At 54.1% G+C, this 27,848-nt stretch overlaps 3 protein-coding genes and 1 long non-coding RNA gene across 11 annotated transcripts; 2 read left to right on the forward strand and 2 right to left on the reverse strand.

The window, feature by feature from the left end:
* Positions 1-623: 623 nt before the first annotated feature.
* THTPA (thiamine triphosphatase) lies at positions 624-4,738 on the forward strand. 5 transcript variants are annotated; one of them, XM_025391351.1, is made up of 3 exons: positions 624-1,199; positions 1,341-2,160; positions 3,859-4,738. In XM_025391351.1, the coding sequence occupies exons 2-3, from the start codon at positions 1,614-1,616 to the stop codon at positions 4,002-4,004; spliced, it is 693 nt and encodes a 230-aa protein (XP_025247136.1). In that variant the 5' UTR covers positions 624-1,199; positions 1,341-1,613; the 3' UTR covers positions 4,005-4,738. The 5 variants fall into 5 exon arrangements, with proteins under 5 accessions (XP_025247136.1, XP_025247135.1, XP_025247134.1 ...); XM_025391350.1 differs by having other exon boundaries at positions 1,609-2,160; XM_025391349.1 differs by having other exon boundaries at positions 624-2,160.
* Positions 4,728-13,072, reverse strand: AP1G2 (adaptor related protein complex 1 subunit gamma 2). Of its 4 annotated transcripts, XM_025391344.1 has the most exons (22): positions 12,981-13,072; positions 12,368-12,576; positions 11,819-11,943; positions 11,535-11,676; positions 11,319-11,415; positions 11,071-11,147; positions 10,862-10,957; positions 10,363-10,443; positions 9,803-9,901; positions 9,573-9,628; positions 9,291-9,404; positions 8,961-9,101; positions 8,829-8,883; positions 8,625-8,747; positions 7,750-7,839; positions 7,534-7,661; positions 7,208-7,312; positions 6,763-6,886; positions 6,547-6,682; positions 5,415-5,578; positions 5,098-5,196; positions 4,728-5,010 (listed from the first exon to the last, which is right to left on the reverse strand). In XM_025391344.1, exons 2-22 carry the CDS (start codon positions 12,569-12,571, stop codon positions 4,909-4,911), a joined length of 2,358 nt encoding a protein of 785 aa, XP_025247129.1. In that variant the 5' UTR covers positions 12,572-12,576; positions 12,981-13,072; the 3' UTR covers positions 4,728-4,908. The 4 variants fall into 4 exon arrangements, with proteins under 4 accessions (XP_025247129.1, XP_025247131.1, XP_025247130.1 ...); XM_025391346.1 differs by lacking the exon at positions 11,819-11,943 and having other exon boundaries at positions 12,981-13,030; XM_025391345.1 differs by lacking the exons at positions 11,819-11,943; positions 12,981-13,072 and adding an exon at positions 12,708-12,781 and having other exon boundaries at positions 11,071-11,415; positions 12,494-12,576.
* On the forward strand, positions 10,839-13,312 carry LOC112628498. Its single transcript, XR_003120435.1, has 4 exons — positions 10,839-10,950; positions 11,042-11,174; positions 13,018-13,026; positions 13,150-13,312. It is a non-coding gene; the product is annotated as an uncharacterized LOC112628498 (long non-coding RNA).
* Positions 13,280-24,071, reverse strand: JPH4 (junctophilin 4). Its single transcript, XM_025391348.1, has 7 exons — positions 23,067-24,071; positions 22,775-22,900; positions 21,982-22,531; positions 20,609-21,380; positions 16,725-16,843; positions 15,852-16,384; positions 13,280-14,960 (listed from the first exon to the last, which is right to left on the reverse strand). Exons 3-7 carry the CDS (start codon positions 22,358-22,360, stop codon positions 14,877-14,879), a joined length of 1,887 nt encoding a protein of 628 aa, XP_025247133.1. The 5' UTR covers positions 22,361-22,531; positions 22,775-22,900; positions 23,067-24,071; the 3' UTR covers positions 13,280-14,876.
* Positions 24,072-27,848: the final 3,777 nt, after the last annotated feature.

Genomic DNA, 27,848 nt, shown 5'->3' on the forward strand with positions numbered 1-27,848 from the left:
ACCATGCCTGGCTCATTTTTGCATTTCTAGTAGAGACGGGGGTTTCTCCATGTTGGCCAGGCTGGTCTCGAACTCCTTACCTCAGGTGATTCACCGGCCTCGGCTTCCCAAAGTGCTGGGATTGCAGGTGTGAGCAACTGCACCGGCCTTTCTGTATTCTAAATGAACATAAGTAGTTCCACACCTGACAAAAACTGCTTAGGGACCTCTGGAAACTGACACAAACTCCTCAGTCTAGCACTCAAGGCTTTTTCTTCAACTGCATTTCTAGCCTCGTCTTCTACTTACATACCACCCAGGTGCTCTCCAGTTTCTGGGCCTTTGCTTAGGCTAATCCTGGCTACATCCAGGTCTCCAACTGTTGAAATTCCATCATATCTTTAGTTCCTGGCCAAATATCACTTTATTCTCTGACAGAAAGTTTCTCACCCACTCCTACCCTGAACGTTCATGCCAGGAGGTATTAGATCTCCTCTAAAACGCCAGAGTAGCTAAACTGGACTTTATTACGCGCTGCCCCCTGCTCCCTTCCCTCCCCCAAACCCCCGCCACCCGCCACCCGCCACCCGCCACCATTGCCACTGGCCTGCACTTAACTGGCTGCTATAGCAGATATCTGTGAATGGCTTGTATTCCAGGCCCATCTGCCTGCGTTGGGGGTGGGGCGGGTGGGTGTTGGAGATGGGACTGGGGCTTGAGCTCCTTGCACTCAACTCTCCCCTCCGCCCTGTAGCCCCAGTTCAGCTTTAGGCAGAGTACCGCAAGCACCAATTACAGCTTTCCTGTCACCATAGCGACGGACGGGGCGAGAGGGCAAAGTCTCCCTTTGGAACTACATCTCCCATCATGCATCCGCGCCCCGCGGTGCCTGGCTCAGCCTCTGGTCTGAGACCTGTACCAACCCCCGGGAGCCGTGCGGGGCAGACAATGAGGAGCAGAGCGCCAGGGGGCGGCCTGGCTCCCCTGGCCACCGCGGGGGTCGCGGCCTCCCATTACATAGCGTGTCTCTCGAGCCCTGGCCTGCTCTCGGCACCGCCACAACGGACCTAATATGGCCGCTGGTGCCGGGACCTGCCGGGCCCGCGGAGGGTCGGGACGAGGTCAGGGATCAGGAACTGCTCCCGGCATTCCTCGCGGGTGTATGGCATGGGCTCCCTTCCCCGTCTCTGGGTCCCGCGAGGAGACTCTCGGGCTTTGAGGTGAGACCTGAGGTTCCGCTGGCCAGTAGTGTAGCAGGAAAGGGCAGGTCATCCCGGGTCGTGAGCCACTAGCCTCCTGGGGTGCGACGGTGTAGAGAGGGGGGCATTGAAAGGATACCCGCTACCCAGCCTGCTTTCTAGGGGGCTCTTTGGATTGAGGACATCAGCAGCAGTGGAAGGGATTTTACTGGAGACCTGTCACTGTCAGAATGTTAAAATACGACCGACGGGGCCTTAATGTCACCGAGGTAGAGGGAAAAGGGCAGTAGCCCTAGAGACTATTGCGACACAGTGTGCCCCTCATAAGTTCTTCCAGGGAGGGGGTCTGTACTGAGTTGACGCCCCAGGAGCTGAGCATGAGGCTTTGCATCCTTGGGAACTCAGCAAACGTTTGTTCAACCAATTGCAGGTAGCATGGCCCAGGGCTTGATAGAGGTGGAGCGAAAGTTCCTTCCAGGGCCTGGCACAGAGGAGCGGCTGCAGGAGTTGGGGGGCACCCTGGAGCACCGGGTCACCTTCCGAGACACCTACTATGACACCCCTGAGCTGAGCCTCATGCAGGCTGACCACTGGCTGCGACGACGAGAGGATAGTGGATGGGAGCTCAAATGTCCTGGAGCAGCAGGTGTCTTAGGACACCACACGGAGTATAAGGAACTCACAGCGGAACCTACAATTGTGGCCCAGCTCTGTAAGGTGCTGGGGGCTGACGGCCTGGGGGCTGGAGATGTGGCTGCTGTCCTGGGCCCATTGGGGCTGCAGGAAGTAGCTAGTTTTGTGACTAAGCGGAGTGCCTGGAAACTGGTACTCTTGGGAACTGATGAAGAGGAGTCACAGCTCAGGGTGGACTTGGATACAGCCGACTTTGGCTATGCTGTGGGTGAGGTAGAGGCCCTGGTGCATGAGGAGGCTGAAGTACCAGCTGCCCTAGAGAAGATCCACAGGCTCAGCAGCATGCTTGGTGAGAGAGACAGGCCCTTTTGTGCTTTTCCTGCTCCCCACTTCTCTCTTTTGGAGGCACCCACTGGACCATGTAGTGGGGGAGGGCCTCTGGATTAAAAAAATTTTTTTTAAATAGAGATGAGGTTTTGTCATATTGCCCAGGCTGGCCTGGAACTCCTTAAGCAATTTGCCTGCCTCAGCCTTCCAAAGTGCTGGGATTACAGGTGTGAGCCTCTGCGCCTGGCCTGGATTATTTTTGTAATGGGAATGGTTTTAGCAATTTTCTAAGTTTGCTTACAGTTCTGTGAAATCTCATTTTCTCTTTAACAGTAGCTAATTTGGATTTAGTCCTTCCATGTGTCTAATTCCAGCCAACCTGTCTCATTTAGTTCTCATACCTATAGCCAGATCTCCTTCAGTTTCATTTCTCAGTTCCCTGCTTTGACTCTTCCTTCCCCCAATCTTTTTTTTTTCTTCTTCAGTCACCACTCCTCCACAAGGAGGAGTAAAAAGCCTTTTTACAAAAGCTGCCCTCTGGCAGGCTCAGACTCAGGATCTTCCGATCATGAGACTGATGCACTGCCCACTACACCAAGAGTCCAACCAATCTTCTGTCCTTTTGTTTTACAGTTACCTAGATCCTTTTAATTTGTCCTTTCAGCTTTTCATAAAGGGCAATAACATTATAGTTATGTGAGACAGTGGGGCATGATTTGGTAGATTTGTTCCCAAGCATAATTCCCTTGTACACAGTTCATTCACACTAGTGTGGAATTTTGCACCCCATGGGGCCTTACAGCCCTGCAGTGCTGTTTGAGCCCCCTCAGCAAACATACACTGAGTTCCTTGCTACGTGCCTAGCACACTGTCAGGCACTGACAACAGACACCAGCAATAGGCAATTCCATTCTCACCTTACGATGTAGAGGTGAGAACTCTATGTGAATCCCACCCCATGGCTATAGCTTCCCTCCTCTTCTTTCTATAGCTCTTGGTTTCTATTTGTACATCTCTGCATGTGCTTCATTACTACGCTTATGAGCTTTGGCCTGGTCTAGATGGGCTTTAATCTTTTTTTTTTTTTTCTTTGAGACAGAGCCTAGCTCTGTCCCCCAGGCTGGAGTGCAGTGGTGCGATCTCAGTTCACTGCAAGCTCCTCCTCCCTGGTTCACGCCATTCTCCTGCCTCAGCCTCCCGAGTAGCTGGGACTACACGTGCTCACCAACACGCCTGGCTAAGTTTTTGTATTTTTAGTAGAGACGGGGTTTCATCACATTAGCCAGGATGGTCTCTATCTCCTGACCTCGTGATCTGCCCGTCTCGGCCTCCCAAAGTGCTGGGATTACAGACGTCAGCCCCTGTGCCCTGTGATGGGCTTTAATCTTGATTGTGGGACAGGGTAATAACTGAAATGAGCTGATGTTGAGGTATCCTTCGTCTTCTTGGTGCCTGGGTGCCTCTTCGCCATTTCTCCTTGCTGGAGGAGAGGCTCAAGTGTGGCTTCTAGTCCCACTCTTGCCTGAAGTTGCTCTTTTAGGTCCCAGTTCCACAAGCAGGCAAGGAGTGGACTAGTGTGTTATAGAAGCTGGGTGGATGACATTCAGAACCCCAGTGTGGCTTTGGAAACATCCATGGGTCCTGGCTAGGTGGCCAGGGAGCAGAGTCAAAGTGCTTGTGGCTCTGTCCATTTCTCTCCTCGTTGTCCTTTTACCTGTAGGTGTGCCTGCACAGGAGACAGCACCAGCCAAGCTGATCGTGTACCTACAGCGTTTCCGGCCTCAAGACTATCAGCGCCTGCTAGAAGTGAACAGCTCCAAGCAGAGGCCACAGGGGACTGAAGATCCTGATAACTGCCTAGGCTAGGGGTGTCACTTCCTAGAATGGGAAGGGAACTCTGGGTCTAATGGAGTCCACTCCTGGCCCACTGTGCCTCTCCCCTCAGCGTCCCTTCTGACAGTGACTCCTCTCTCTCTAGCTCTGCCTGTTTCTTCCCCCTACTCTAAGCTACTCTTCCTTGAGCCCTCCCTGGCTGCTGCTTCTTCCCTCATCCGTCAGATGCAATCTGTGGGCCGCCCCTCTCCCCTGGCCGCTAAGCAGCCTCCATTGATTTCCGCTCGTGTTTATAGGATTTCCACTTAGCCGTGATCAGTAGTTAAGCACAGGAAAATCCCTTGCCACCCCCCTCCCTTGGTCGATGCCATTGATTCTGCCAGCAGCTCCTAAACCGCCTTACAGCTGAGTTAGACGATGAGGGGAGGCAGCAGGGATTTCCCTGCCTTGGGGTGTGGGAAATAGAAGCAAGTTGAGGAAATGGTTGGGAATCCCAGTTAGAACTCTAGAAATTCTAATCTGATTTTGCCACTGTGCCCAGCTCTGGCCCAGAGGGTAGAGTGCCACCTGTAGAAGTTTGGGGCAAATTTGTTCCCTGACCTGAAGAGGGTTAGAAAGAACCAGCAGCCGCCCCATCCCCGCCCCTGTGTTGAGACAGGTTCTCAAGGTTCAGGGGAAGATGCATACCTCTTATGTAAGAATGCTTTTCCCTTGCTGTTATTCATACACATTTTCCACTTCAAATATACCCAAATATGGCTTTCCTCCCCTCTCAGGCTTTATTGGGCTTTATTTGTGGGAGAAGGGGGCTGGTCCCCAGTTTTTGCAGTGCAAAGCCAGAGTGCCACCTGCTGGTAGCCCTCAGGTGTAGGTTTCAAGCGGCTGGGGCCCCCTGGGGTTTGGGACACAGGAGAATTTCAGGCTGTGATGGAGACAGTTACTGCCACGATTCCACAGGCAAGTTGTTCACCTCAAAGATCTCCTGCACTGACTGGTGAAAGTGGTTGTAGGTGAGGCGCAGCTTTAGCCGCAGGGGGGCCTAGGAATAGGAGAGCGGGGACCAGGGTTAGCACCCATGACTTCTCCTATCCCTGGGTCTTGTCTTGGGGGGACTCCTGAAGCTCACCTTGTTAGGATTGAGGATTCTGAAGAGCTGGGTGATAGGAAGGCCACCCCGAGCTGGAACTGTGTTCCCACTGGGGGCCTGCAGCTGCAGCTGGAGACTCTGAGCACAGGAGTTTAACAGAGCACAGTATGGCAGTAGGTGGGGCTCAGGCAGCTCCTCTACACCCAGTGGCTCCACACCCTTTTCCTGTAACTCCCCAAGTGCTGATCTCCAGATGACTCAATCGCATCTCACACTGTCTCCCACCCACCACCTCCACTTAGTGGCCTTTTCTCCTGGAGTCCCCAGGCCACCTCTGAACCCTGATCTTTACAAACCTTGGGCACAGCAGCCTGGCAGATGAAATCGGTGACATCACCCTCTGAGGAGTTGGTGGCAGTGGCAGTGATTAACAGCAAAGCAGGGTTTTCAGGGGGTCGAATGAAAGACAGATTCAGCTGTACTCCCTCACGCTCAAACACTTTGAGATCTGGGATGGGAGCTGGAGTAGGGAGACAGAGGCAGCTCAGTGTGCAGGTTTGACAGAACATGTTTGTTCATTCAACAAAAATTGAGTGAACACCTACTGGCCCTGCACTACTCGAGAGGCTAGTAACAAAGTAGATATGAAGATGAGGCTGGAGCTTACTGTCTAATGGGGGAGAGAAACAATGAAAAAGGGCCGGGCATGGTGGCTCATGCCTGTAATCCCAGCACTTTGGGAGGCTGAGGTGGGTGGATCCCTGAGGTCAGGAGTTTGAGACCAGCCTGGCCAACATGGTGAAACCCTGCCTCTACTAAAAATGCAAAAAATTAGCTGAGTGTGGTGGGTTGTGCCTGTAGTTTCAGCTGCTTGGGAGGCTAAGACACAAGAATAGCTTCAACCTGGGAGGCGGAGGTTGCAGTGAGCTGAGATCGCGCCACTGCACTCCAGCCTGGGTGACAGAGCGAGACTCTGTCTCAAAAAATAAAAATAAAAATAAAATAAGCAAGATAATTACAGACCATAATAGATGCTATGAAGGAAGTAAGTCATTCTAGAATAACTGGGGAGAACTGACTTAAATAGGAGCGGTAGGGGAAGGCATCTGACATTTTAGCTGAAGCCTGGAGTGAGAATGAGCTGGTCATTCGATGTGCTGGGGAAAGAACATTCCATGTAAAAAAGAACATGAAATGCCAAGGGTGGGAGGGTGTGAGGAGCTGAGAAGGGGGCAGTGAGTGGGTAGTGGGAAAGTGGTATAAGAAGGGCTGGGAAGGAAGCAGGGCCCTGTAGGCCAGAGAAAGAAGTCTGGAACAAAGGGAAGACAGGTGACCATGACTGACTTCATCCTTTTACCTCCTGAGATGGGGATGGGATGGGGGACACACAGGAAGAAGCAGGGTCCATGAGCCTCAGCCCTTGGCTTAGGAGAAGCAGCACATTTCCACCTACCTTCTCTAAGACATCTTCCTTTTGCTTAGGCTTACCTGGGGGTGGAGGTGCACAGGGAAGGTCAAGCAGGTATACCAGGGCACCTCCAGGGGAGGGGTCCAGAGGGGGAGGATGCTGGGCATCCCCAGAAGCCCCATCCAGGAGATCTAGCAGATCCAGGAGCTGTGAGGCCTGGCGGAAGGGACAGAAGGGGCAGGGCTGGGTATGAAGCTCAGCCTGTCTTCCTACCCCAGGGTTTCCAGCCTCCTCACCTGGGGCTCTGTGGGTGCTGGGGCTGCTTCTGAAAGTTGGGCTGCTGCTTTGCTTTCCTTTGCTTCCTCATCAGCCTGAGGGCCATCTCGCTCCACAAGAGGCATTTTTTCCAGGATGGCAGCCCTGAGAGGATGGAATGCAAGTGTGCCTCTGTGGTCTTTGGGCCTTTCACAAGAGGCATCTAGGATGATGACTAGGAACATGGAGCCCTGGGCACATGGTGGCTCAGAAGTTCCCTTCTGATTTCCTAAAATGACATGTTGTTGCTGATTTTCAGATGAGCAAGGAGGGTTGGAAGCCAGCTTAGCTTCAATTAACAGTGGGTGGGAAGCTCTCACCGTGGATGTGGAACACAGGTGAGGATGAGGCCCTTGTACCTACAAAAGGGCATTTGGGAGAGGGCAGGGGTTTGGGTCCCATGCTGCAGCACAGTGCTGGACACACCTCATGTGATCGTACTTCCGGAAGAGTGTGTCATACTCCACAGCCCGCTGTTGCAGCTCCACGTCCAAGCAGCTCCTGTAGATGGACACCACCTGGCGGATGCGGCTGGGCCAGTGTAGTATGTAAGTGGCAATGGCAGTGTGCCACTGCAGGATGTGGCAGGAAGGAAAGGCCCATGGAGCAGGGAAATACCCAGATTTGGCTCAAAAACAAGAACCTAAGGGCTTGGGGTTAGGGCGGGCTGGGTATATATGCCGGGAAAGAAACTCAGAAATGGGTGGGTCCAGTGAAAGGCCATCTCTCAAGGGGCTGGGACCCCTTCTTACTTATTGTCCCCTTGGAGGCGAGTGCTGAGTTTCATGAGGGCTGTGAGGGCATATCCTCGAGTGGCTGGCAGGGACATATGGGACTGCAGCACCTTTTCCAGCAATGCCAGTACTTCCTCTTCGTCCACCTTCAGACATGGATACAGTTAGTGACCCTGGTGCAAGTCCTGCCCCCCTGACGAGTCCCTCCTCAGTGTACCCCCAGTGAGGTCTCACCTGAAGGGGCTCAATCTCCTCACAGTTTCCCTCCAGCAGGAGGTCCCCATATTCCCCAATGCACCAGGCTGCCACCTGCACCAGTGGTTGCTACATGGAATAAGAAACTGCTGGGCTGGCCGGGCATGGTGGCTCACGCCTGTAATCCCAGCACATTGGGAGGCTGAGGCGGGAGGATCGCTTGAGACCAGGAGTTCAAGACCAGCCTGGGCAACATAGCGAGACCCCGTCTCTATTAAAAAAAAAAAAAAAGAGAGAGAGAGAGAAAGAAACACTGCTGGGCCAGTGTCTGAGGTCCTCTCCCCACTTCCAGACATGGTAATATCCCTTTAGGCAGTACAGAGATGGTGGAGGGGGGTTGGAGGGGTGGGGATAGGGAAGTTTTGTTACCTGGCTCCCACTGCCCTCTGGTGGCCAAGCATCAGAACTACATGGCCTAACCGCACAGGATGGAAATGTGAGAGGGTCCCTCCCTTGTGGAAGGTGTGGATGCTTTCTGCCCACCCTATTTAATTAACATGGAAGAGGGGGCTGTAGATACTGCCTGGCATCTGTTAATTCATTCAGCATTCAAGGTAATAATAAAACCTCATAAACACAAGAGCTTTAATCTCAAGGCAGCTCTAAGAGGCAGTCAGGGTACGTAGAGCATAAGGGAAGTTAGTCATCTGTAGTTACATAGCCAGGAGGTACCAGAGTCAGGATAAAAGCCCAGATGTTCTTAAAAACAGGGCTCTGTGCTTGGATGTCTTCTGCACTATGTAGGTAGCTGTGATCTTGAGAGAAAAATTGGAATCTAGTATAAGGAGGAGGCCGCCCAGGATGGGCAAGGGAGTGGTTGGGCAGCCCTGGGCCTGGGTAGGTGGGAATGATACCTGGGAAATGTCTTCTGCCAGGGCATTGTAGAGGCGGCGCACAGAGTAGGCATGTAGCTCCTGGGCCCCCCCAATCAGCTGGATCAGGTTGGCCACTGCATCATCCCGCACATGGGTGCCTGCCTGGAAGGTGTGGGCATGGCCAAGTCAGTGTGGTGAATCTTGACCACTTCTGCCCAGCTCTCTGACTGGCCCCTGCCTCACCGTGGTCAGCACATGCAGGATGGTGTCTATGTGCCAGCGTTTGGTGGGAGCAAACCTAGGGGATATATGGCTCATCAGTCCTGGTACTGACCTTGCCCAGATTCTACCCTCTTCGACTCCTGGGCACCTCACCTTTCTGCAGCTAGCAGGATGCCTGAGGCACAGTCAGCCCGTAGGTCAGGCGGGCAGGACTCCAGAAAGGCCTGCAGCTCTTGCATCATGGCTCGCACATTGGAGCTATTTACCAGAGCCAGGCTTAGTTCCAGGGCCCTCCTGGCAGGAGAAAGAGGTTTCCATGCAGGTAGCCCAGGTTATCCTGGTCCATGCCTCAGCCCCTCTGCTTCCCCAGGGACCTGTCCCCCTTAGTCCTCTTACTCCAGCTGCTCTAAGCTGGCTCGAGTCTTGGCCACAAGGCACTGGGAACCTCTGCCCTGCCCTCCCGTCCCCTGTATCACTGCTCACCGGCTGAGGGAGGCATCAGTTTCCTGTAGACAATCCACCACAGTGGGCCGATGCCGCTGCACAGCACTGTGATCAGACTGCACCAGTCGAAGCAATGATGTCAGGGCTACATACCTGGTCAGGATGGGGGAGGTTCTATCACACCATGGCCATCAGCCCCCACTCCCCATCCTGTCTTGAGTATAGGGGTAAGAAAGAAATGGATCAGGAAGCTCTGGAGGAAGGAGGGCAGAGGGCCAGGGGATCAGTGGCACAGCCTAGGTAGACAGTTGGGACTATTACCTAATGTTCCTGTCACTGTTGAGTAGGAAGCGGCCAAGAATGTTGACAGCTAGAACCTATGAGAGGCAGAAGCTGGGGTCAGCCAGGAAAGAAGCAACCTGCTCAGCCATTGAGGAATGAGAACACATTGGCGCAACATGATGGGGCTAGGAGGAAGAAACCAGCAAGCAGGACCTGTGTGGGTGAGGTGGTGGGTGGGGCCATAGTGGGAGAGGCATAAGGGATGATACCCGTAGGCCAGCTGCAGAGCGGATATCCATGATGGTGAGTACTGTCTCAAACAGGACCGCATTCCCGGCATTTCGGCTGGTGTCTGTGTTAGTGGCCACCTGAGTGGAGGAGAGAGGAGATGTATCTGCTCAGGGCCCTCCTCAGGTCTCCGTTTCTTTTGATACAGGGTCTCACTGTCGCCCACAGCTCACTGCAGCCTTGACCTCCCAGGCTTAGGTGATCCTCCTGCCTCAGCCTCCTGAGTGGCTGGGACTACAGGCACATGCCAACAAGCCCGGGTAATCCTCAGGTCTCTTGAAGGACTCCAACATGTCATCTGTCCAGCCTTCAACCATCCAACAAAGTTCCCTTAGCCTCTACTATGTGCCAGGGCCAGCCTGGGCACTGGGGCAATAGCACTAAGACAGACTGTGTCCCTTCTTCATGGAGTTCACTGTCTAGAGGAGACGGAGAGGCAATGATATGGCCACTGCACGGTGAGGAGTCAAGTGAGGGGCACCCAGGGCTGGTGGGGTCTCCAAGCAACACAGCTAACCAGTGCCCTCCTCCCAGCCCCGACCTGGGCCAGCAAGTCATTCATGGTCTCACTGCTCTCCTCGTGGTTCCGGCCCAGGATCCGAAGCAGACGAAGTATCTGGACCTGAGGTTGGGTTGAAAATTGAAAGGTGAAGGGGTTCATAGGATAAGGAGTCATGGAGCTGAGGAGAAAACTCTAACATGGAGGAGAGCACTGTGAGGGTCTGGCTCGCTCCCTAGATCCTCCCCACACCTCCTCACCTCCACAGGTCCCTTGGTCCTGGGAGGGGAACAGAGGTGTCTGAGGCCAGGGGAGTTTAGGACAGGCTTAAAAAAAAATTGTTACCAAACTGTATTTTCCTGACTTTTAGGCATTCTCTCTCCCCTCACAGGTCCTGGGATGACCTGAGCAATCCTGTGCCTGCTATTCTGCTGCCCAGGACACTGAGAGGGCCAGTGTTCTCTTGGAGGAGACCACTGGTCATGGTCTTACTGCTATGCCCTCTCTGTTCCAGGGATACAGCAGTGAAAGGTCACCCCACCTGCAGGAAGGGGTCGCTGACTCCAGATATGCTGTGTTCTGTGGAGTATCCCGTTGTCACCAGAGTCCGGAGGATCTGTACCAGCTGGGGTACCACCTGGAGGGAGGGCACAACTTTGGGCATTTGTTCTAATCCTCTCCAGCTAAAGCCCCATTCCTTCCCCACTGACCCTCTCTTCAGGCCCAGGGCCTGCCCCTTCACCAGCCCACCTTTCGGAAGTGCCTGAGGGCTGCAGGGCTTCGTTCGCAGAGCTCCGTGATCAGCGTGATGGTGCCCAGCAGGATGCCTGGGGTCAGGGTCGGGGAAGTGAATGGTGGGGGCCAGGGGCAAGAGAGTCTATTGCGTGTGTGCCTGTGTGTGTGCGCTACCCTTCTCCTATGAGCTGGTGTTCCCATCCGATTTTCAATTCTTCTGTCCACAGAGCTGAAGCAAAGGATGGGGAGCCCCACAGCCTTACCATGGTGACGCTCGTGAAGCAGGTGGACACAGGGTGGGAGGAAGACGCTGGAGAGTTCAGGGACCTTCCGGATCATGTGCACTGCAGTCAGAATAGCCTGCAGAGGTCCGGGGCCTCAGACAGGGGTCAGAGGGGATTGACCCCTGCATCTACTACTATATGGCACACAGCAGGCAGTATCTGCAGGAGCAAGTGCCAGGAGTCCCACCATCTCACCTTCTTGCGCACGTAGGGACTGGGCTGCAGGAGCAGTTTCTCCACCTCTGGGGCCAGGTCTCGGCACATCTCAGCAGAGCCCATGGTGCTCAAAGTGCACAAGGCCAGGCCTTGTACTGGCTGAATCCCCTGGCTCAGGTCACTGCAGGGTTTGGGAGGACGGTCAGTCAAACCTCTGAGAAAATCAGTCCTTTTCAATACCCACAACAGGCAGTCCCCTGGGATTTCCAAGGTCCCTACTCTCCCATCTCCCTGATTCCAAGTGATTGCCAGAACCCTCTCACTTCTTGATGCTGTTGGTAATGAGCAGGTGGGCATCGTGCCTCTCATCCAATAGAAGCATGGCCCCCAGGTAGCCCACCCTCTTGTCTGTGAATCTGGAGGAGGCGATCAGTTTCAGGCACTCCATCTATAGTCAAGGGGGCAAACCAGGAAGAGGCAGGGGTGAAACCATAGACACTCACATCCCTGTTCCATCTTCCTCTTTAAAACCAGATTAACCTGTGGGGCATCCTATCTCATCACTCTCCCTTCAACAAGAGGAGAAGCTTAGGAAATTCAGGCGTTAGTGGGTAGGAGGAACTAGGAGTTGAGGAGGATGGGAGAGGAAAGGAGGAGGTGCCTGCCCTAAACGAGGCTGGCCAGAGAATGAAGGGTTCAGGCCAGCTGATGACCAGCAGGGGTAGCAATGGGGAAAGAGGTTTGCAGTGCAGCCTGTGATGACTCTGAAATTGTAGAATTTTAAAAACCAGGGCATAAACAGGTGAGAGAGTCTGTGACTCTGCCCCACTAGCCCTCATCAAGCTCAGGAGGGAGGTATTCCTGGCCAGTACCTGTCCAAAGTGGGCGGGGTAGCCCAACATGTGGACGTAGAGCAGTTTGGCCAGCTGCCGGTGCCTGTGCACTGGGTCCCCATCGCGGAAAGAGGCCCGGATGTGGGCGCACTCCTTTTGGATCACCTCCCGCTCCTGGGCCTGAGTCTTGGCCCCGCGAATCTCTTCGATGAGGTCCTGAAGCTTCAGCGAAGGCGCCACCATTCTGACTGGCAGAGTCCGGGAGTGAAGAAACACCCTCTGGCCGGGCGTGCCTGGGTTTTCGGCCCAGGCGCGTCCTGTGTCAGGACCCTAAGAGCCCAGGTCCCACAGGTACCCTAAAATTGCTCCCGCATTTTACCTTTCCCGAAGTAGGTCTCCAAATTCCGCGACCACCCCGCCGCCCGAGAAGCCCACTACGCATGCGTCGACACCGGCGCCCCTTCCTATTGAGCATGCGTTGGAGCCCCACCTATTTCTCCCGTTTCCTCCCCCTACCTGGTACCCCATCCCTAGCTCAGCCATTGCTTTCTTTCCACGACCCTCCGCTGTTTCTTCCGCGAGCTTTCTCCCCCGATTTCCATCTCAGGCAGCGACAGCGACAGCCTGTCTACCCCCAGGACTCCAGCCTCACCTGGCTTCTGCCTCAACTCCGCTCCTCTGCCCCCCAGCGCTTCCTGGTACGGGGCCGAGCAGGGGTTGGTGATCCGTGCGGTCCTTCCCTCTCCCCGCCTCCACCACGGGACCCCGCCCTCCTGGGCCGACTGCAGAGCCTTCCTGAATCCTCTGACCTCGAGCCTCAGGCTTTAGCGGACAGACAGCATGATAGGCCTGGAGTTCTTCAAGAGGCCTCCTCGCACATCCTCACCACCCGGAGAGCCTCAGTTTGGATTTGAAGCCATCGCACCCCAAAGGAGATGACAATCCCCCCCCTTTTTTGAACTTTTTTATTAATATATTTTTTTTTTGTTAAATTTCTTTGTATTTTTTTCCTGCAAGACTTGGTGTTGGCGGCACTGTTGTAGTTTAACTTCAATCCCAAATTCCATGAAATAGAAATCAGAAGTAAAGGTTGAGAGGGGAGGAAGGAGGGAGGCAAGCCAAGGAATAAACAGAGTTTGACTAGAAAAAAAGAGGGTATGTGTGGTGGGCATTCCCGGGCAAGGCCATTCCTTGAGGGAGGGGGTTGGCAGGCAGCTTGCCTCTGCCTCATGCAGGGGAGGGAGGAAAGATCCCCTGGGGACCCTACAGTCCCCTCTTCCTAGGGCTTCCTGCTCCCAGGGGAAAAGCTAATACCAGAGAGGGATCAGCCACAACCTCAAACAGGGCTCTCCACCCACCTGTCACCCAGGTTTGACTCCCACCTCTGCCCTGCCTGGGAAGCATGTGAGATCAGCTTTCTTTGATCCCCTCCTTCTGTTGTTTTCCCATTTCACAAGATTCTGATGTGAAGGGGGAAGGGACATAACCCATTTTGAGACTACTAAACTTGTCACAGCTTCTGCTTCCTTGTGAGCTCCTGTTATCTTGTCTGGTCCTATCCCCAAGAAGTGCCTCCCCCGACCACAACTCCCAGAGTTGGGGTGTGGGGGCCTTGCTCAAGTGCCTCTAACCCTCTGCAGTAGAAATGTCTTCTTCAGGCCCCTTAGGAATTTAATCAAAGGCCACAAGTGAGTCCAGACCAACCAAATAAACTATTGTGGGGGAGACAGAAGGGTGGGAGAAGGCAGTGGCAAAGTCTGGGCGGGGTGGACTTGACTGCATTGGATATTCTCTGTTCCTTTACACGTTGCTCTTGGCATGGCATGCCACCAGAGGGGGCTGGAGGAGGGGCTGGCCGATGAGGAGAAAAAGAGGGAAATGGTAGGGAGTTATTCTACTTTTCACTTCCCTTCTCTCCCTCAGGGAAGGATGGAATTGGGCAGGAACCCAGCTCAGTGCTTGGAGGTGAGCTAATAGCCTCCAAGATTAGAGGTGGAGGATGCACCTCCTGCAGCTTTTTCACTAGGCCTCAGAGGGACAGCAGGCCCCTCAGGCTAGGGAGCCACAGCAGCGCAGCCAGTCCCTTGCCCGGCATTCAATCACTCCTTCTTCATTTTCTTCCTCCTCCTCTCCATTCAGCTTCCAGGAGTCTCCTTAGGACACCAAACCCCCACCCGCATCGAAGTTGAGGTCTAAAGAAAAGGTGGGAGGGCGTGGGGCAATGGTCTGACTTAGATTTGTGTGTCTCAGAGAAGACAGCAACTCTGAGAGAGAAAAGCCCTTCATATGTAAACAATCTAGAGAAAGAAGGGGTTGGAATGGGGAAGGGAGTGAGGAATACAGAGACAGATCCAGAAGAAATGAGATAATCTGAAAGAAGAGAGGGAAAGAGAAAGCGAGAGAAAAAAAACCGAGGAGCACAGAAAAGAAAGGAAGAAGAGAAAGAAAGATAGGAAAAACACAGCCAGGAAGAGGAGAAGAGAAAAAAGGCAGGTCAAAGGGGTGAAGAGGCACGCAACCAAAGCCAGAACCAGGCCAGGAAGTAGCCTCAGGTGAGGAGCTGGGAGAACAGGAACGCCAGGCTGAGGTCCAGGAGGGCCACGGCTCCCACCACCAGGGGGTTGGCAGCTCCCTAGAGAGACAGAGGGGGAAGCAGACTCAGTCCCCAAGGACAGTGCCCACCTTCCTGCCCTGGCTGAGGTGGCAGAGCTGAAGGGTCTCAGGTACCTCCCTGCAGAGCCTGGAGCAGGGGGATCGTCAACATTTGTTTTGGATTGCAAAACCCTGTCTTCTCCCAGGCAGGGCCCCACCTTTCCTCTGGCACCTTCAATACAGGGACAGCCCTTCCACCTCCTCCCTCTAGTCCCCTCCCATCAGCATATCATGTGTCCCAGGCAGGAGGTGCCTGGCCTTAGTAGCAGACATTGGCAGCAGCAGCCAGTACTGCAGCAACGCAGAGGGATGAAGGGGTGAGGATGTGGTTGCTAGGAAACAGAAGGCCTAGAGCCCAATCAGAGTAGAGGGTTCTGGGGACACTCCGCCTCTCCCGGTTTTCTGCCTTCTTCCCTATTTCAACTTCTTCCCAGGAGAGGGAGGGAGAGTCAGGGTAGGGAGGGAACAATCTTTTCCTTTTTTATTTCTGGGCACCAAAGAGAGAAAGTGCGGAGGTGGGGGTGGGGGTGGAGTAGGAAACTGAGAGCTGGAAATGATATGGAAGGAGAACGGGGGAAAAATATTCTGGCTCTCCCATTGATTATTAGTTTATAACCCTGGGCAAGTTACTCTAAGTGCTCTGGGCCTCAGTTCCCCCATCTGTCAAATGAGGGAGTAGGCTTGTAGGCGTGTAAGGTTCCTTCCAGCTCGAGCACCCTCTATTTTTTTGAGGTGGGATGTGGTCCAAGACTGGCCAGGCAGAGGAAGCCGAGTGGAGATAAAAAGCCCCCTGGCGATCAGACGGGTCTGGAAAGGGTGGGAGGCAAGGCTTTGGGAGAAGAGGACACACAGCAGGGACAGAGGATCTCACCGGCTGGGCAGGCCTCTCGGTTGCAGCAGGCTCCCCGAGTTCTTCTGTCAGGCACCCAGCATCAGGACCCCTCGAGGACGAGCCCCTCAGGACCAGCATAGCGATGGGCTCAGGCTCCGTGCCTGCTGGGGCCCTCAGCAGGGGCAGGGGCTCTTCATCCTCCCCCTCCTCCTCTCGAAGACTTCCTGAACTGTCGCTGCAGCCTCCAAGGAGTGGGGAACCGTCTCTGGGCCCTGGCCCTTGCATCCCAGCCTCATCCTCAGCCTCATAGCCAGCTAGTTCCTCTGCCTGTGCGCCTGGCCCCCCCCACTCCTCAGGCCAAGCTTTGGGGCTGGAGAAGGGACCCTGGTCCCCTCCAGGAGGCAGTGGGCTCCGGCAGGCAGGGGGTCGCCAGGGTTGGCGGGAGGAGGCAGGACTGCTGGGCAGTTCAGGGGATCCCTCTGAGGGAGTCAGTCCGTTCTCATACACCCCAGGGCTGTCCTCATCCAGGGGCTCCGTGTCGGAACCTTCTGAGTCCTGCCTGGGTCTGCGGCCTGGGTAGGGATAGCTGAGAATCAGAGGGGCCTAACTGGCCTTGGGCTGGAGTGGCTGCAGCTTTATTCCTGACTGGGCACTTCCCAGGACTTTGGAATTCCCAGGCTCATAGCCTGTCACTGCCAGACTCCAAACCCCCCATTAACCTACTGCATACATTCCCAAGTCCCACTCCCCAGACTACCAGGTCTGGCCCCCACCCTGTGTTCCTTGCACCCTCATTCCTTGTTTATTCCCATCCCTGGTTCCCTTGCAGGGCTTCTCATCTGTTTCCCCACACCTGAGTCTCTCTAGCTTCCTAGGGGCCTCACTCCCCTCCCCCCAGCTCCCATGCCTCACCTGGGGCCTCTAGCATGGGCTGCAGGTCCTGGGCTATCAGTTTGGCCATTCGAGCTGCCTCCACAGCCTTCTCAGCGACACTGCTGGCTGCCACTGCCTTTAGGAGGGCGTCTGCTGCCCTGTTGGATCCAGAGACAGGGACTTAGCAGACCTTCCCCCACTTCAAATTAGCCCCTGCTCAGATGCTCCAGCCCCCTAGCCCCATCCCCTCTATATCATATCCTCCTCTCTTCTGGAGTTTTCACCCTTCCCCACACTCTGCCAGCTGCTTCCCTTCCTGGCAGGCCAGGGCAGCTCCCATTCGGTTTCCTCCCCCTGACCTGGGCTGCATTTGCCATCATCACACCCTCCTGCTCCTCTCACAACCTTCTACTGCTACGTCCTGTAGTAACACTTCTTCCAGTTGCAAGGGCCAGGACCTCCTGGAACTCTGTCATTCCATTCCTGTCCTCCCCACCTCCCAGTGACAGTTGAGACCTCACTCTTTTAGCACATCCCCTGCAGTCCTGCTTGGTGCTTACGAGCTATACCTACCACCTTCTTTGCAGTTAGCACCTCCTCTTGTTACTAACCCCTCTCACCCCCTGGAGTCACAGGCCTCTCTGTGGGGTCCAGCGCAGGGTCCTGTACTTTGATCCTCCCTTCCAAGCAGCTTTGTCCCTGCCCCGTTCCCTTGTTCAGAGCCACTGTCTCCCTCATGTTAACAGTCTCTACCTCCCTTTCCCTTTCTACCATCTCTTTTCCTTATTATTAATCCTATCTCTACCAGTGCAGATTTCCTAGCATGAGAATTTCCTATCTTGCGTTCCTTCGGCCTCTTCTGTTATCACACTGTTCTTCACCCCGTCACTGCTACCACCCCACTGCCCCCGCTCATGCTTTTCTGAGCTCTGGAACTGGAGTAAGAGTGGGTCTCCCCTTTCGGTAATGATCCCGTCCCCTCTCCCTACTAATATGCATGCTTTCTCACCATTGCGACTACACTTCTGGCTAAACCCTTAGTCTCCCTTCCACACCCCCCTCCCACTTTCCCTGCTCCTTAGGTGCAGGCAGTCTGGGAGTCTGATCAGTCTTTCCCCACTGTTGTTTCTCAGTTCTCCCTCTGATGTCAGATGCTTCATCAGTTTTCTCTTCCCTTTCACCCTCTGCTGTTAATCATAGATGCCTTGTCCTTAAATGAGTTCTGTAATTCCGAGGGTAGGACACAAAGGAGCTGAGAAAGAGTCAGTCAGATGAGCTTGCCGTGGGCTTGAATGGATCATACCCCATGACTTCCTGTGGTCACAGGCCTGTTCTCTCTGGCTTAGGAAGGCAGTCTGGTATGGGGGTGGGGAAGAGGATGGTGATATCTACTGTGCATATTCTTAGTCCATAGCCTCTTATTTATGTTCTTTGGGAGCTATGATTAGTCCCTTCTCCTCAAACCTGGTGGGTCAAAGATCTTTAGAGCCTGTTGGGAGGGATCTCAGATAACGTGGTTCTTCTGTCTTAGAGACTTTCTGACTCTATATGACTAGCCCTGTCCTGAAACTGAGCTGGTCTCAGGGTGCACAGCAGGCACATGTGCAGTCTCCTGCCTCTGGCCTTTCAGTGGGGCAAAGTCAAGGAGAAGGTGGACAGGGCTGTCAAGGGCACCTGTTGAGCCATGAGCATGAGGATCATGGTCTTGGGTTGTATTGAGTTATTTTGGTGGCCTGAAACTGGTGCACTGATGAGGCCTGTTTTTGTATATGAAGAGTATGGATGATCAAGTCCTATTCAGTAGACTTAGTCTGTGCTCAGGCCTCAGACTCATGCCAGGGTCAGGCTACCTGGCAGAGGCACCTGCTGCTGAGGCTCTGCTGTTTCCATGGCAGCTGGCAGCCAATCAGGATTGCCAGGCCTGTTGCTGGGGAGACCAACCAACCTCCTCCCACTGCCTGATCCTCTAGTTACTGAGATCAGTTTTTCCTGCACATGTCTCCACCCTATCTAGCCTAAAATGTTCCCTGGTGCTCTGCCCTCCCCCTTCCCTGGCTTAAGGCCCTGGGCTCTAACATCCAGACTCCCAGACACATCTATAGATGCACATTCTCTGACTCAAACGTCTACTCTGCATTTGGCATGTTTATATTCTTTCTTTCTCTCTCTCTCTCTTTCACACACACACATACACACACACTCACTCACTGTGTCACCCATTATACAAACTCATTTAAGCGTATCTGGACATATCCTGATCTCTGATCTCTGAAGAAGTCTCAAATTTAAATGAAATCCCCCACCCCTTTAAAAGAAAATCCAATATGTGAAAATTCAAATATGTGAGTTGTATAAATAAGGGGTCTATGAATCTCATTACAAGTGGATTTTTGGCTTCTTTTAGATTTTTTTTTTTTTAAGACTGGCGTTCGCTCTTGTCACCCAGGCTGGAGTGCAGTGGCGTGATCTCGGCTCACTGCAACCTCCGCCTCCCAGGTTCAAGTGATTCTCCTGCCTGAGCCTCCCGAGTAGCTGGGATTACAGGCACCTGCTACCACACCTAGCTAATTTTTGTATTTTTAGTAGAGACAGGGTTTCACCATGTTGGCCAGGCTGGTCTCGAACTCCTGACCTCAGGTGATCCACCTGCCTTGGCCTCCCAAAGCACTGGGATTACAGGCGTGAGCCACTGTGCCCGGCCTTCCTTCAGATCTCTGCTATCTAATTCAGTAATTACAAACCATTTGTGGCTATTAAGCATTTGAAATGTGTCTAGTCTGAATGGAAATGATGTGATTTAAGTGTAAAATTTAAGGGGCAGTCCCATGCTGCCCACCTTGCTGCTCACCTCGCTGTGCAGGGAGCCTTGCTTGCTGCCCAGGGAGTTGCAGATTTCAAAGACTTAGTTCAAAAAGAATTTGTAAAATATCTTAATAATTTTACACTGGTTACCAGTTGAAATGATAATATTTGGATATATTGGTTTAAATAAAAATATTATTAAAATTCATCTCACCTGCTTCTTTTTATTTTCTATTCCTTTGTTTGTATGGTTTTTTATTTTTTAGAGACAGGATCTTGCTATGTTGCCCAGGCTGGTCTTGATGGGCTCAAGTGATCCTCTTGCCTCTCAAGTAGCTGGGTCTACAGGTGTGTGCCACAATGTCTGACTTCTTTTTATTTTTTAATGTGGTTACTAGGAGATTTAAAACTACCTATTTGGCTTATATTATATTCCTGCTAGACGGCACTGCTTTAGATAGCAAGGTTCCTGATGCAAGGAAATGTAATTTGATTTACATAAAAGTTTGATTTACAGGGAAACCTCCTCCCTTCAAACCTCCTATCAGTTGGGTAAAAGAAGGCAGAGGGGGCAAAACTGGGAGAGACTATGTTTTCAGGTGGATAAGTCAGCAGTACAAATTAGACTTCCCAAAGGCCCAAGGCTGAAATGGTGTCAGGCTGGGATGTGGTTAGGAAGGGACAGTCCCTCTTCCACCCAGGGCTGATGCTCCCAGCCTGAGGCCTGAAGACTGGATCAGCTGCAAGAGGAGGAAGACTAGGGACATGTTTTGAGTTCCAAGAGATTTCTGGGCCTGCACAAAACAGGTTCCTTGCTACTCCCACACACAACAATGGATTCCATAGACACATCTCTACACAAAAGACACCGAGACACATTTACAGTCTTACACCACCTCCCTCAAATACCCAGCTACCCACAGTTACACCCACATCCACCTGTAGCCTCGGATATAAACACCGAGAATGCCCAGGGCTACAACTGCCTGGCCTTAGGCTTGCTATTCCCCACCAAGCCCTAGGCCTTAGGCCTTGGTCCTCCCTTAGGCACACCCCCCTTCCCGGTCCCCAGCGCACCCCCTCCTCTTAGTCCAGCTTTGCCCTCTGAACTGGACGCCCACCTGGCAGCGGCGACCTCCTGGCGCTGACGGGCAGCGCTCACGGCTCGACGGGCGCCCTCGACAGCCCTGTCCACCTTCTCCTTAACTTTGCCCCGCCGAAGGGCCAGAGGCAGGAGGCTGCGGACGCGCCCTCCGTGCACCAGCCGGTTGCGCTTGTACTTGCCCTCCTCGCGGGAGCCGTCGGGGCGGGTGGTGCGCCCGTAGCCGTGCCGCCGGTTGCCCAGCCACTCGCCCTCGTAGCGCAGCCCGTTGGAGCGCTGGCTCACGCCGAAGCCGCTGCGCCGGTCTGCGCGCCACTCGCCCGCGTACACTTCTGTGGCCGAGCCCTCGATGAGGGCGGGCGGTGCTGCGGCCGGGGGCCCGCTGGCCTCCGAGCCGGGCGGTCCGGTGCTGCCCACCTCGCTGCTCACCTCGCTGCGCAGGGAGCCTCGCTTGCTGCCCAGGGAGCTGCGACGTCCGCCCGCTCGGAGGCCGCTGAGCAGCAGCGAGCGACGAAAGAATCCGCCGGTCGCCGGAGTGCGCTTTCGGGAGGACGCGCCGTCGGCGTCCCCGGGCCCGGCCAGCACGAAGCCGCCCCGGGAGCCCGAGGCGGGGCTGCCTCCCTCGTCGCCCGGCAGGGGCAGGGGTGGGGGTGGCGTCGGGGGGTCGCTGTGGCCGGAATCCAGGGAGGTGCGGCGGGGTGAGCGCAGCAGCGCCGCCTGATGGTAGGGCACACTCTGGCGCACCCCGTAGCCGTGGCGCTTCCCGGCCTGCCACTGGCCCTGGTAGGTGCCTGCGGGCGGTGGAGGGGTGGGAGAAAGAGTCAGGCCGTGCCGCTGGGCTCCTTGCGCCCCAAGTCCCAAGCCCCCCTGGAAGCCCAAGCGTCAGGCGGGAGAGGTGGAGGCGGTTAGTGTGGAGGTCGGGGAAGGGCACTGGGAGCCGGGGACAGGCCAGGCTGGGCGGGAAAGTGTGGAAGAGCAGAATGAAGACGGGCAGGTAGCAGGAGCCCTACGTAGATTTTGGCAGTGCGGGTAGACAGGGGAACGGGGAGGGCCCGGCAGGCGTGCGAAGGACAGGCCGGTGGGGGCGTTTAGATAGGCAAACAGGACTCTGAGTGGCACGCAGAGAGCAGAGGTGTTGGGGACAGGCAGGTAGAGAGGGAGGTGTGAGGACAGGCAGACAGGGAAGGGGTGAGGGAGAAGCGAGCAGGAGACAGACAATTAAGGAAAGCATAATCATCGTGGGAGAAAGCAGAAATTGGGGCTGGAGGTCACATCGATGTGGGGCGGGGGACAGATGGATGGGCGCAGGGGCGCAAATGGAGGGCGAAGGCGCAAGGCTAGGGAAGGCGCACGCGGACGAGCAGACAGACACTAGTGGGCCGGGTCCCGCACCTCCGTCGGAGTAGGTCTCGGTGCCGTAGCCGTCCTGGAAACCGTCCTTCCAGAGCCCGGCGTAGCGCAGGCCGGACACGCTTTCCCACACGCCGCTGCGCCCCTTCAGCCCGCCCAGCCACTCGCCGCGGTACGTCCAGCGGCTCTTGCGCTCCACGCCCAGCCCTTCGCGCTTGCCCTGCTGCCAGTGGCCCTGGTAGCTGTGTCCACCGGGCCCCGTGAAGACGCCCAGTGACTCGAAGCCGTGTGCCCAGCAGCCGCTGTACTCGCCCTGGGCGCCGGGGCCCGTGCACACGCCGTAGCCATGTGCCCGCCCCGCCTCCCAGCCCCCCACGTAGCAGCCCCCGTCGTCAAAGTCGAACTTGCCCCCGGGGGACATGCATGTAGTTGGCGCGGCCTCAGCCCCCCGGCGGCTCAGCGCATCCTGGGGCTGGAGAGCCGGCTGGGGGCCTTGGAGCCGGGCGAGGTCTGGGGGCGGGGGCAGTTAGACCGGGGCCGGGCGGGGGGGCCCCAGCGAGGGCAGGCAGGGCCGGACCCTCATCCTGAGTGGCTGCGGAGAAAGAGGGAGGGGGGCAAGTGGCGAGAGAGGCCCCTCCTCTTTGCCCGCCGCTCCCTGGCCCGGTGGCTCGGGACATCAGCACCGCCCCCCAATCCACCCCCCTCCTTCGGCAGCATTTTCCAGCAGCTCCCAAGCTTGGGGGGCATGGGGGCTTCCCCCATTTCTGTTTTTGTGGAGCGGGCCCCTCCCAGGACTTGGGGCCCCAACCCCAAGCGGGAGTCCCAATTCTCCAACCTAGAACCCCGAAGTGTCGAGTGTGGATGGCAGTTTGGGGGTCCTGAGAGGGGGCTGGGCAGAATCGTAGGGCACCCGTTTCCCTGGCTGCTGTCAGGACCCCTCTGTCCCGGTTCTTCGGCGTCTCTGGCAAAGGGATGGGGGTGGGGGTAGAATATGTAGCGGGGAGATCGGACCAAGGTGGGCAGACGGTTTTTCGGGGGCAATGGATGGGGCCCAGGGGAGGCTCTGCAGGGGAAAGGCCAGGGTGGGGACGGGCAGAGAGGCAGAAGGGAGGGGGCAGGCTACTCACCATGTGGGCTGGGGCTCAGGCTGCCTCCCCGGCACAGCATCCATGGCAGGATACCTCCACTCCCACCTCGCCCGGACAAGCCAAGCCCCCTCCCCTTCCGGAGAGACTGCTCCAACCCAGAGAGGAAAGGTGGGGGAGTCCGGAGAGTCCCCTCTCTCCCCGCTGGAGGAGCAGGCTGGGTGGGGGGGGCGAGGTAGTGGCAGGGGTGGGGGAAGATGAGAATAGTGTAGGGGAAAAAATCTGCCTTGGATGGAGATAGGGAAGAAGAGCTGGGAGCTGGATGCAAAGGGGGAGGGGGCTATCAAGAGGGGGTGTTTTTATTATTTTCTTCTTCTTATGGTTGGGAGAGGAAAAATAAATCAAAATTCCGATTCCATCCCAGCACAAATCAATGTTTGCTCCATCCCAGCATCACGGGGGAGGCTGGGCCAGGCAGATTTAAAGGGGCAGGGAGAAAAGAAAAGAGAAGAGGGTGGGTAGAGGAGGATACGGTGAAGAAGAGATAGAGGCAGTGATGCGGGTGGTGGTGGGGTCCCCAAGCAGAAAAGGATGGGTGTCCGCTAACCCTTCGGTGAGGGAGGAGGCAGGCGGAGAGGAGAAGGAGATGCACTGAGACCCCCAGGGAGGAGAGAAATCCTGGCATGCGGGCTGGGAGTGGGGCGAGGCGGAGGGGAGGGAAGAGGAGCTAGGGGGAGGAGACTGAGTTGAAGATGGGGAGGCAGGGGGAGGCTGAAGCCGGGCGGGGGAGGAGAGATGCTGGCGAGGCTGAGAGAGGGTGAGAAGAATACAAAGAAAGAGGTGCAGGGGTGAGCACTAAGGAGGGGGGAGATGCAGCCTGAGAGGGAGGAAGGCGGGGAGACCCATTCTGGGGCTGGGGAGGGATGACAAGGAGGAGAGAAGCAGGGGAGGAGGGAAGAAGGGGGGAAGAAATAGATATGGAGACTGAGAGAGAGAAATAAGGCTCGTGAAGGGAGGGAGAAAGCTCTGCAGAGGGAAGGGCAGGCGTGGGTATAGAGATCCAGGCAGGAAGAGCCCAAATAGAGGCAGGAGGGCCGGAAGTGGTGTTTGTGGGGCCCTAGGGAGAAAGATGAACCTGCCAGCTGCTTGGACTGAAGCCAGAAAGCTTTGGGGCATGGATGCAGGTGTCCACTGAGTCCACTATCTTCCGGAAGAAACCACTGGAGGGGGACCAGGAGGCTCACGCTCTTGGACTTTCTGAAGAAGCCTGAAATGGGACCTTGCTAGGAACGCGGGCCCCATCGATGCTTCTCCAGGCCTCCCCATCCTCCATCCCTACCACCAATTTCTCCCTGGGTTGTCTCTCTGAAGGGGAAGAGGGTTTATTGCTTTTGAATGGGGAGGAGGGCATCATGCTTGGTGATGGCATGAAGATCCCAGGGCTTTAGAATCTTTTCTTTTGCAAACCTTGAGGCAAAGACACATAGACATGTTTGGGAGGTCCCTTATTGTGGCAAGGCCCCCTCCAGCCCACCACCCCTCTGTCCTGTCCTCTCACCAGAGGGCCAGCACATCCTGACCTTGCCGTTTACAGACAGAAGTAGGCACACACTGTCTTCCCTCTCCCCTTAGTTTACTTAGACTCTGCATCTAGTTCTTTCCCTGCCTCTAAGCCTTTAGGAAGGAGGATACTGTGTCCAATTACATGCAACAGTACATAGTCAAATGCACTCAATTGCCCCTATTTTCATACACAGCTTGGTCCACCACTCCTCCTCCACTGCATCACCATTTTACAGAGAAGAGAACTAAGGCCCAGAGGGGAAGTCATTCACCAGAGGTCATACAACAGAACTGGCAGAGCTAGGAGTAGAACACTAGACTTCAGACCATTTAAGCCCTGTAATTCCTGCCAGGATTCCATGAACTTGGGGACCCTCCCTTAGACTCAGGGCCTCCATTTTGAGTACTTTGGTAAAATAAACAGCATGAGGTTTGGAATAAATAGGGATTTCCCTTGCATCATGTCTTTCCACAATTTATGAGGTTGGAGAAATGTAAAATTTAAGCCTCCAGGAAAGGGACCACATCTTCTAAGTGCTTAGCATAGAACAGGTCAGCTGTGGGTCCACTTGGGGCATGACTGTTGATGGAGAGTTTATTCATTTATTCATTCACTCATTCTTCTATTTATCAAGTATCTACATAGTTTACTGAGTACCATCCACATAGCCAAGTGCTAGAGACACAGTGGTGAACACTGTGGGGCCTGCCCTCATGAAGTTTACTATCTAGTAGTGAAGACAGACAACCAACAAGAAATTCTCGTGTGGTTAGTGCCACAAGTTTGTGGGGTAGGAATAGGGAATAGAGATGGAATTCACCTGAGGCTGGTGCCCTAGAGAAAGAGGCATTTAAGATGAATCCAGAAGGGAGTTCTGGGGCAGGCCAAGCTATGTTGCTCACCCCTAGATATTCAGCCTACAGTGTCAGCCTTTCCTTCTCCACACAGTGCCTTGTCCCACTCCACCCCTAAAATTCCCCTTTTCTCCAGGAGAAAGGGAAAACAAGAAAAGAAAAACCAATGTATGGTCCTGGAACACCCATGCCTTGTTTCTTAGGGAGAAGAGGTGACAGGGATAAGTGGAAGTTGGAATGTGATGCCTTGTTGGACGCTATACTGTCTTCTGAGCTGCAGATTAAGTGTAGGGTCCAATAAAGTCCTGAAGAAATCTCTGACAGAAGTGCCCCAGAACATGTGGGATGCACAGTCCCAGCGCCGCCCCCATGTCTACCTGAGTGAGTTAGCCTTCCAGCCCCTTTCTGTTCTTTCCCTACAGGCTCTACAACTCCCTCTTTCAGGGCAGGGGCACTTTTTTTTTTTCTCCAGAGAGTGCACTGGTTTGTTTGGCCACAATTTACCAACATTCAGGTGTCAGAGAAAAGGGAAGTAACGTTCGACGGAGCGGCTCTGTGCTTGGAGCCAGGTACTGTGCTTGGCATGCCATCTGTATGACCTCATTCTATCCTCACAGCAAAACTGTCCCTGTGAGCGGTCCAGGCTGGAGGCCTGGAGCTAGGTTTCCAAAGATGGTCAGACCTGTGTCTGAATCCTAACTCTATCTGCCACCTACTAGTTGGGTGAATCTGAGCATATTACCTAACTTTTCTGAGCTGCAGTTAGTTTATCTCTAAAATAGGAATATCACAATCTACTCCATGTCTTATTTTTTATTCTTTTTTTTTTTTTTTTTTTTTTTGAGACGGAGTCTCGCGCTGTGTCACCCAGGCTGGAGTGCAGTGGCGCGATCTCGGCTCACTGCAAGCTCTGCCTCCCAGGTTCACGCCATTCTCCTGCCTCAGCCTCCGAGTAGCTGGGACTACAGGCGCCCGCCACCACGCCCGGCTAGTTTTTTGTATTTTTAGTAGAGACGGGGTTTCACCATGTTAGCCAGGATGGTCTCGATCACCTGACCTCGTGATCCACCCGCCTCGGCCTCCCAAAGTGCTGGGATTACAGGCTTGAGCCACCGCGCCTGGCCACCATGCCTTATTTTGAGGATCGAAATGATCATGTATGAAGTGTAAGTATGCATAATATGTATAAAAATATAAGGAGGGAAAGGCCGGGCGCGGTGGCTCACACCTGCAATCCCAGCACTTTGGGAAGCTGAGGCGGGTGGATCACGAGGTCAGGAGATCGAGACCACAGTGAAACCCTGTCTCTACTGAAAATACAAAAAATTAGCTGGGCACAGTAGCCGGTGCCTGTAGTCCGAGCTACTCCAGTGAACCCGGGAGGCGGAGCTTGCAGTGAACTGAGATCGCACCACTGCACTCCAGCCTGGGTGACAGAGCGAGACTCCGTCTCAAAAAAAAATAAAAAAAAAAAATAAAAGGAGGGAAAACCACTTGGCATAGTGTCCAGCACATAGTAAATGCCCAGTAAATAATGGCTTGAAAATTAGATTGGCATTATGCCAGTTTTATAGGTGAGAACTCGGGGACCCAGCAGTTCCTTAATTTGCTTCATGTTGCCCAGCTAATATATGGCAGCCCTTGGAGCTTGATATATATCAGACTCCCAAGTTAGTATGCTTTAACAAATGCAATTTTGGGGGTCTTGTTTATAAAAGTAAAACATGCTCATTGTAGAACAGGAAAATACAGCACAATATCAAGAATAAAAATTAAAACCACCTATAGTCTCGCTGTATAACAGTTTAGTATATTTTTATATAGTCTTCTATGTACTTTTAACATAATTAATTAAATGGTGCATATACAATTTTGTATCCTACTTATTCACTTAGTTTTCATTGTAAGCATTTTTTTTTATGATTACACTTTAAGTTCTGGTATACATGTGCAGAATGTGCAGGTTTGTTACATAGGTATACATGTGCCATGGTGGTTTGCTGCACCCATCAACCTGTCACCTACATTAAATATTTCTCCTAATGCTATCCCTCCCCTAGTACCCCCACCCCCCGACAGGCCACAGTGTGTGATGTTCCCCTCCCTGTGTCCATGTGTTCTCCTTGTTCAACTCCCACTTATGAATGAGAACATGCAGTGTTTGGTTTTCTGTTCTTGTGATAGTTTGCTGAGAATGATGGTTTCCAGCTTCATCTGTGTCCCTGCAAAGGACATGAACTCATCTTTTTTATGGCTACATAGTATTCCACGGTGTATATGTGCCACATTTTCTTTATCCATTCTATCATTGATGGACATTTGGGTTGATTCCAAGTCTTTGCTATTGTGAATAGTGCCACAATAAACATATGTGTGCATGTGTCTTTATAGTAGAATAATTTATAA

Source organism: Theropithecus gelada, chromosome 7b (assembly GCF_003255815.1).
Source record: "Theropithecus gelada isolate Dixy chromosome 7b, Tgel_1.0, whole genome shotgun sequence".
NCBI classification, from domain to species: Eukaryota; Metazoa; Chordata; class Mammalia; order Primates; family Cercopithecidae; genus Theropithecus; species Theropithecus gelada.

Excerpts from the sequence above, each read along its gene's own strand:
- THTPA (XM_025391349.1), top strand. The coding sequence starts at position 1,614 with ATGGCCCAGGGCTTGATAGAGGTGGAGCGAAAGTTCCTTCCAGGGCCT. Across the intron at positions 2,161-3,858 it reads CAGGCTCAGCAGCATGCTTG|GTGTGCCTGCACAGGAGACA; the intron begins GTGAGAGAGACA and ends TTTTACCTGTAG.
- AP1G2 (XM_025391344.1), bottom strand. The coding sequence starts at position 12,571 with ATGGTGGCGCCTTCGCTGAAGCTTCAGGACCTCATCGAAGAGATTCGC. Across the intron at positions 11,944-12,367 it reads ACCCCGCCCACTTTGGACAG|ATGGAGTGCCTGAAACTGAT; the intron begins GTACTGGCCAGG and ends CCTTGACTATAG. Across the intron at positions 11,416-11,534 it reads GTCCCTACGTGCGCAAGAAG|GCTATTCTGACTGCAGTGCA; the intron begins GTGAGATGGTGG and ends GGACCTCTGCAG.
- JPH4 (XM_025391348.1), bottom strand. The coding sequence starts at position 22,360 with ATGTCCCCCGGGGGCAAGTTCGACTTTGACGACGGGGGCTGCTACGTG. Across the intron at positions 16,385-16,724 it reads GCCCATGCTAGAGGCCCCAG|GCCGCAGACCCAGGCAGGAC; the intron begins GTGAGGCATGGG and ends ATCCCTACCCAG. Across the intron at positions 14,961-15,851 it reads CCGAGAGGCCTGCCCAGCCG|GGAGCTGCCAACCCCCTGGT; the intron begins GTGAGATCCTCT and ends CTGTCTCTCTAG.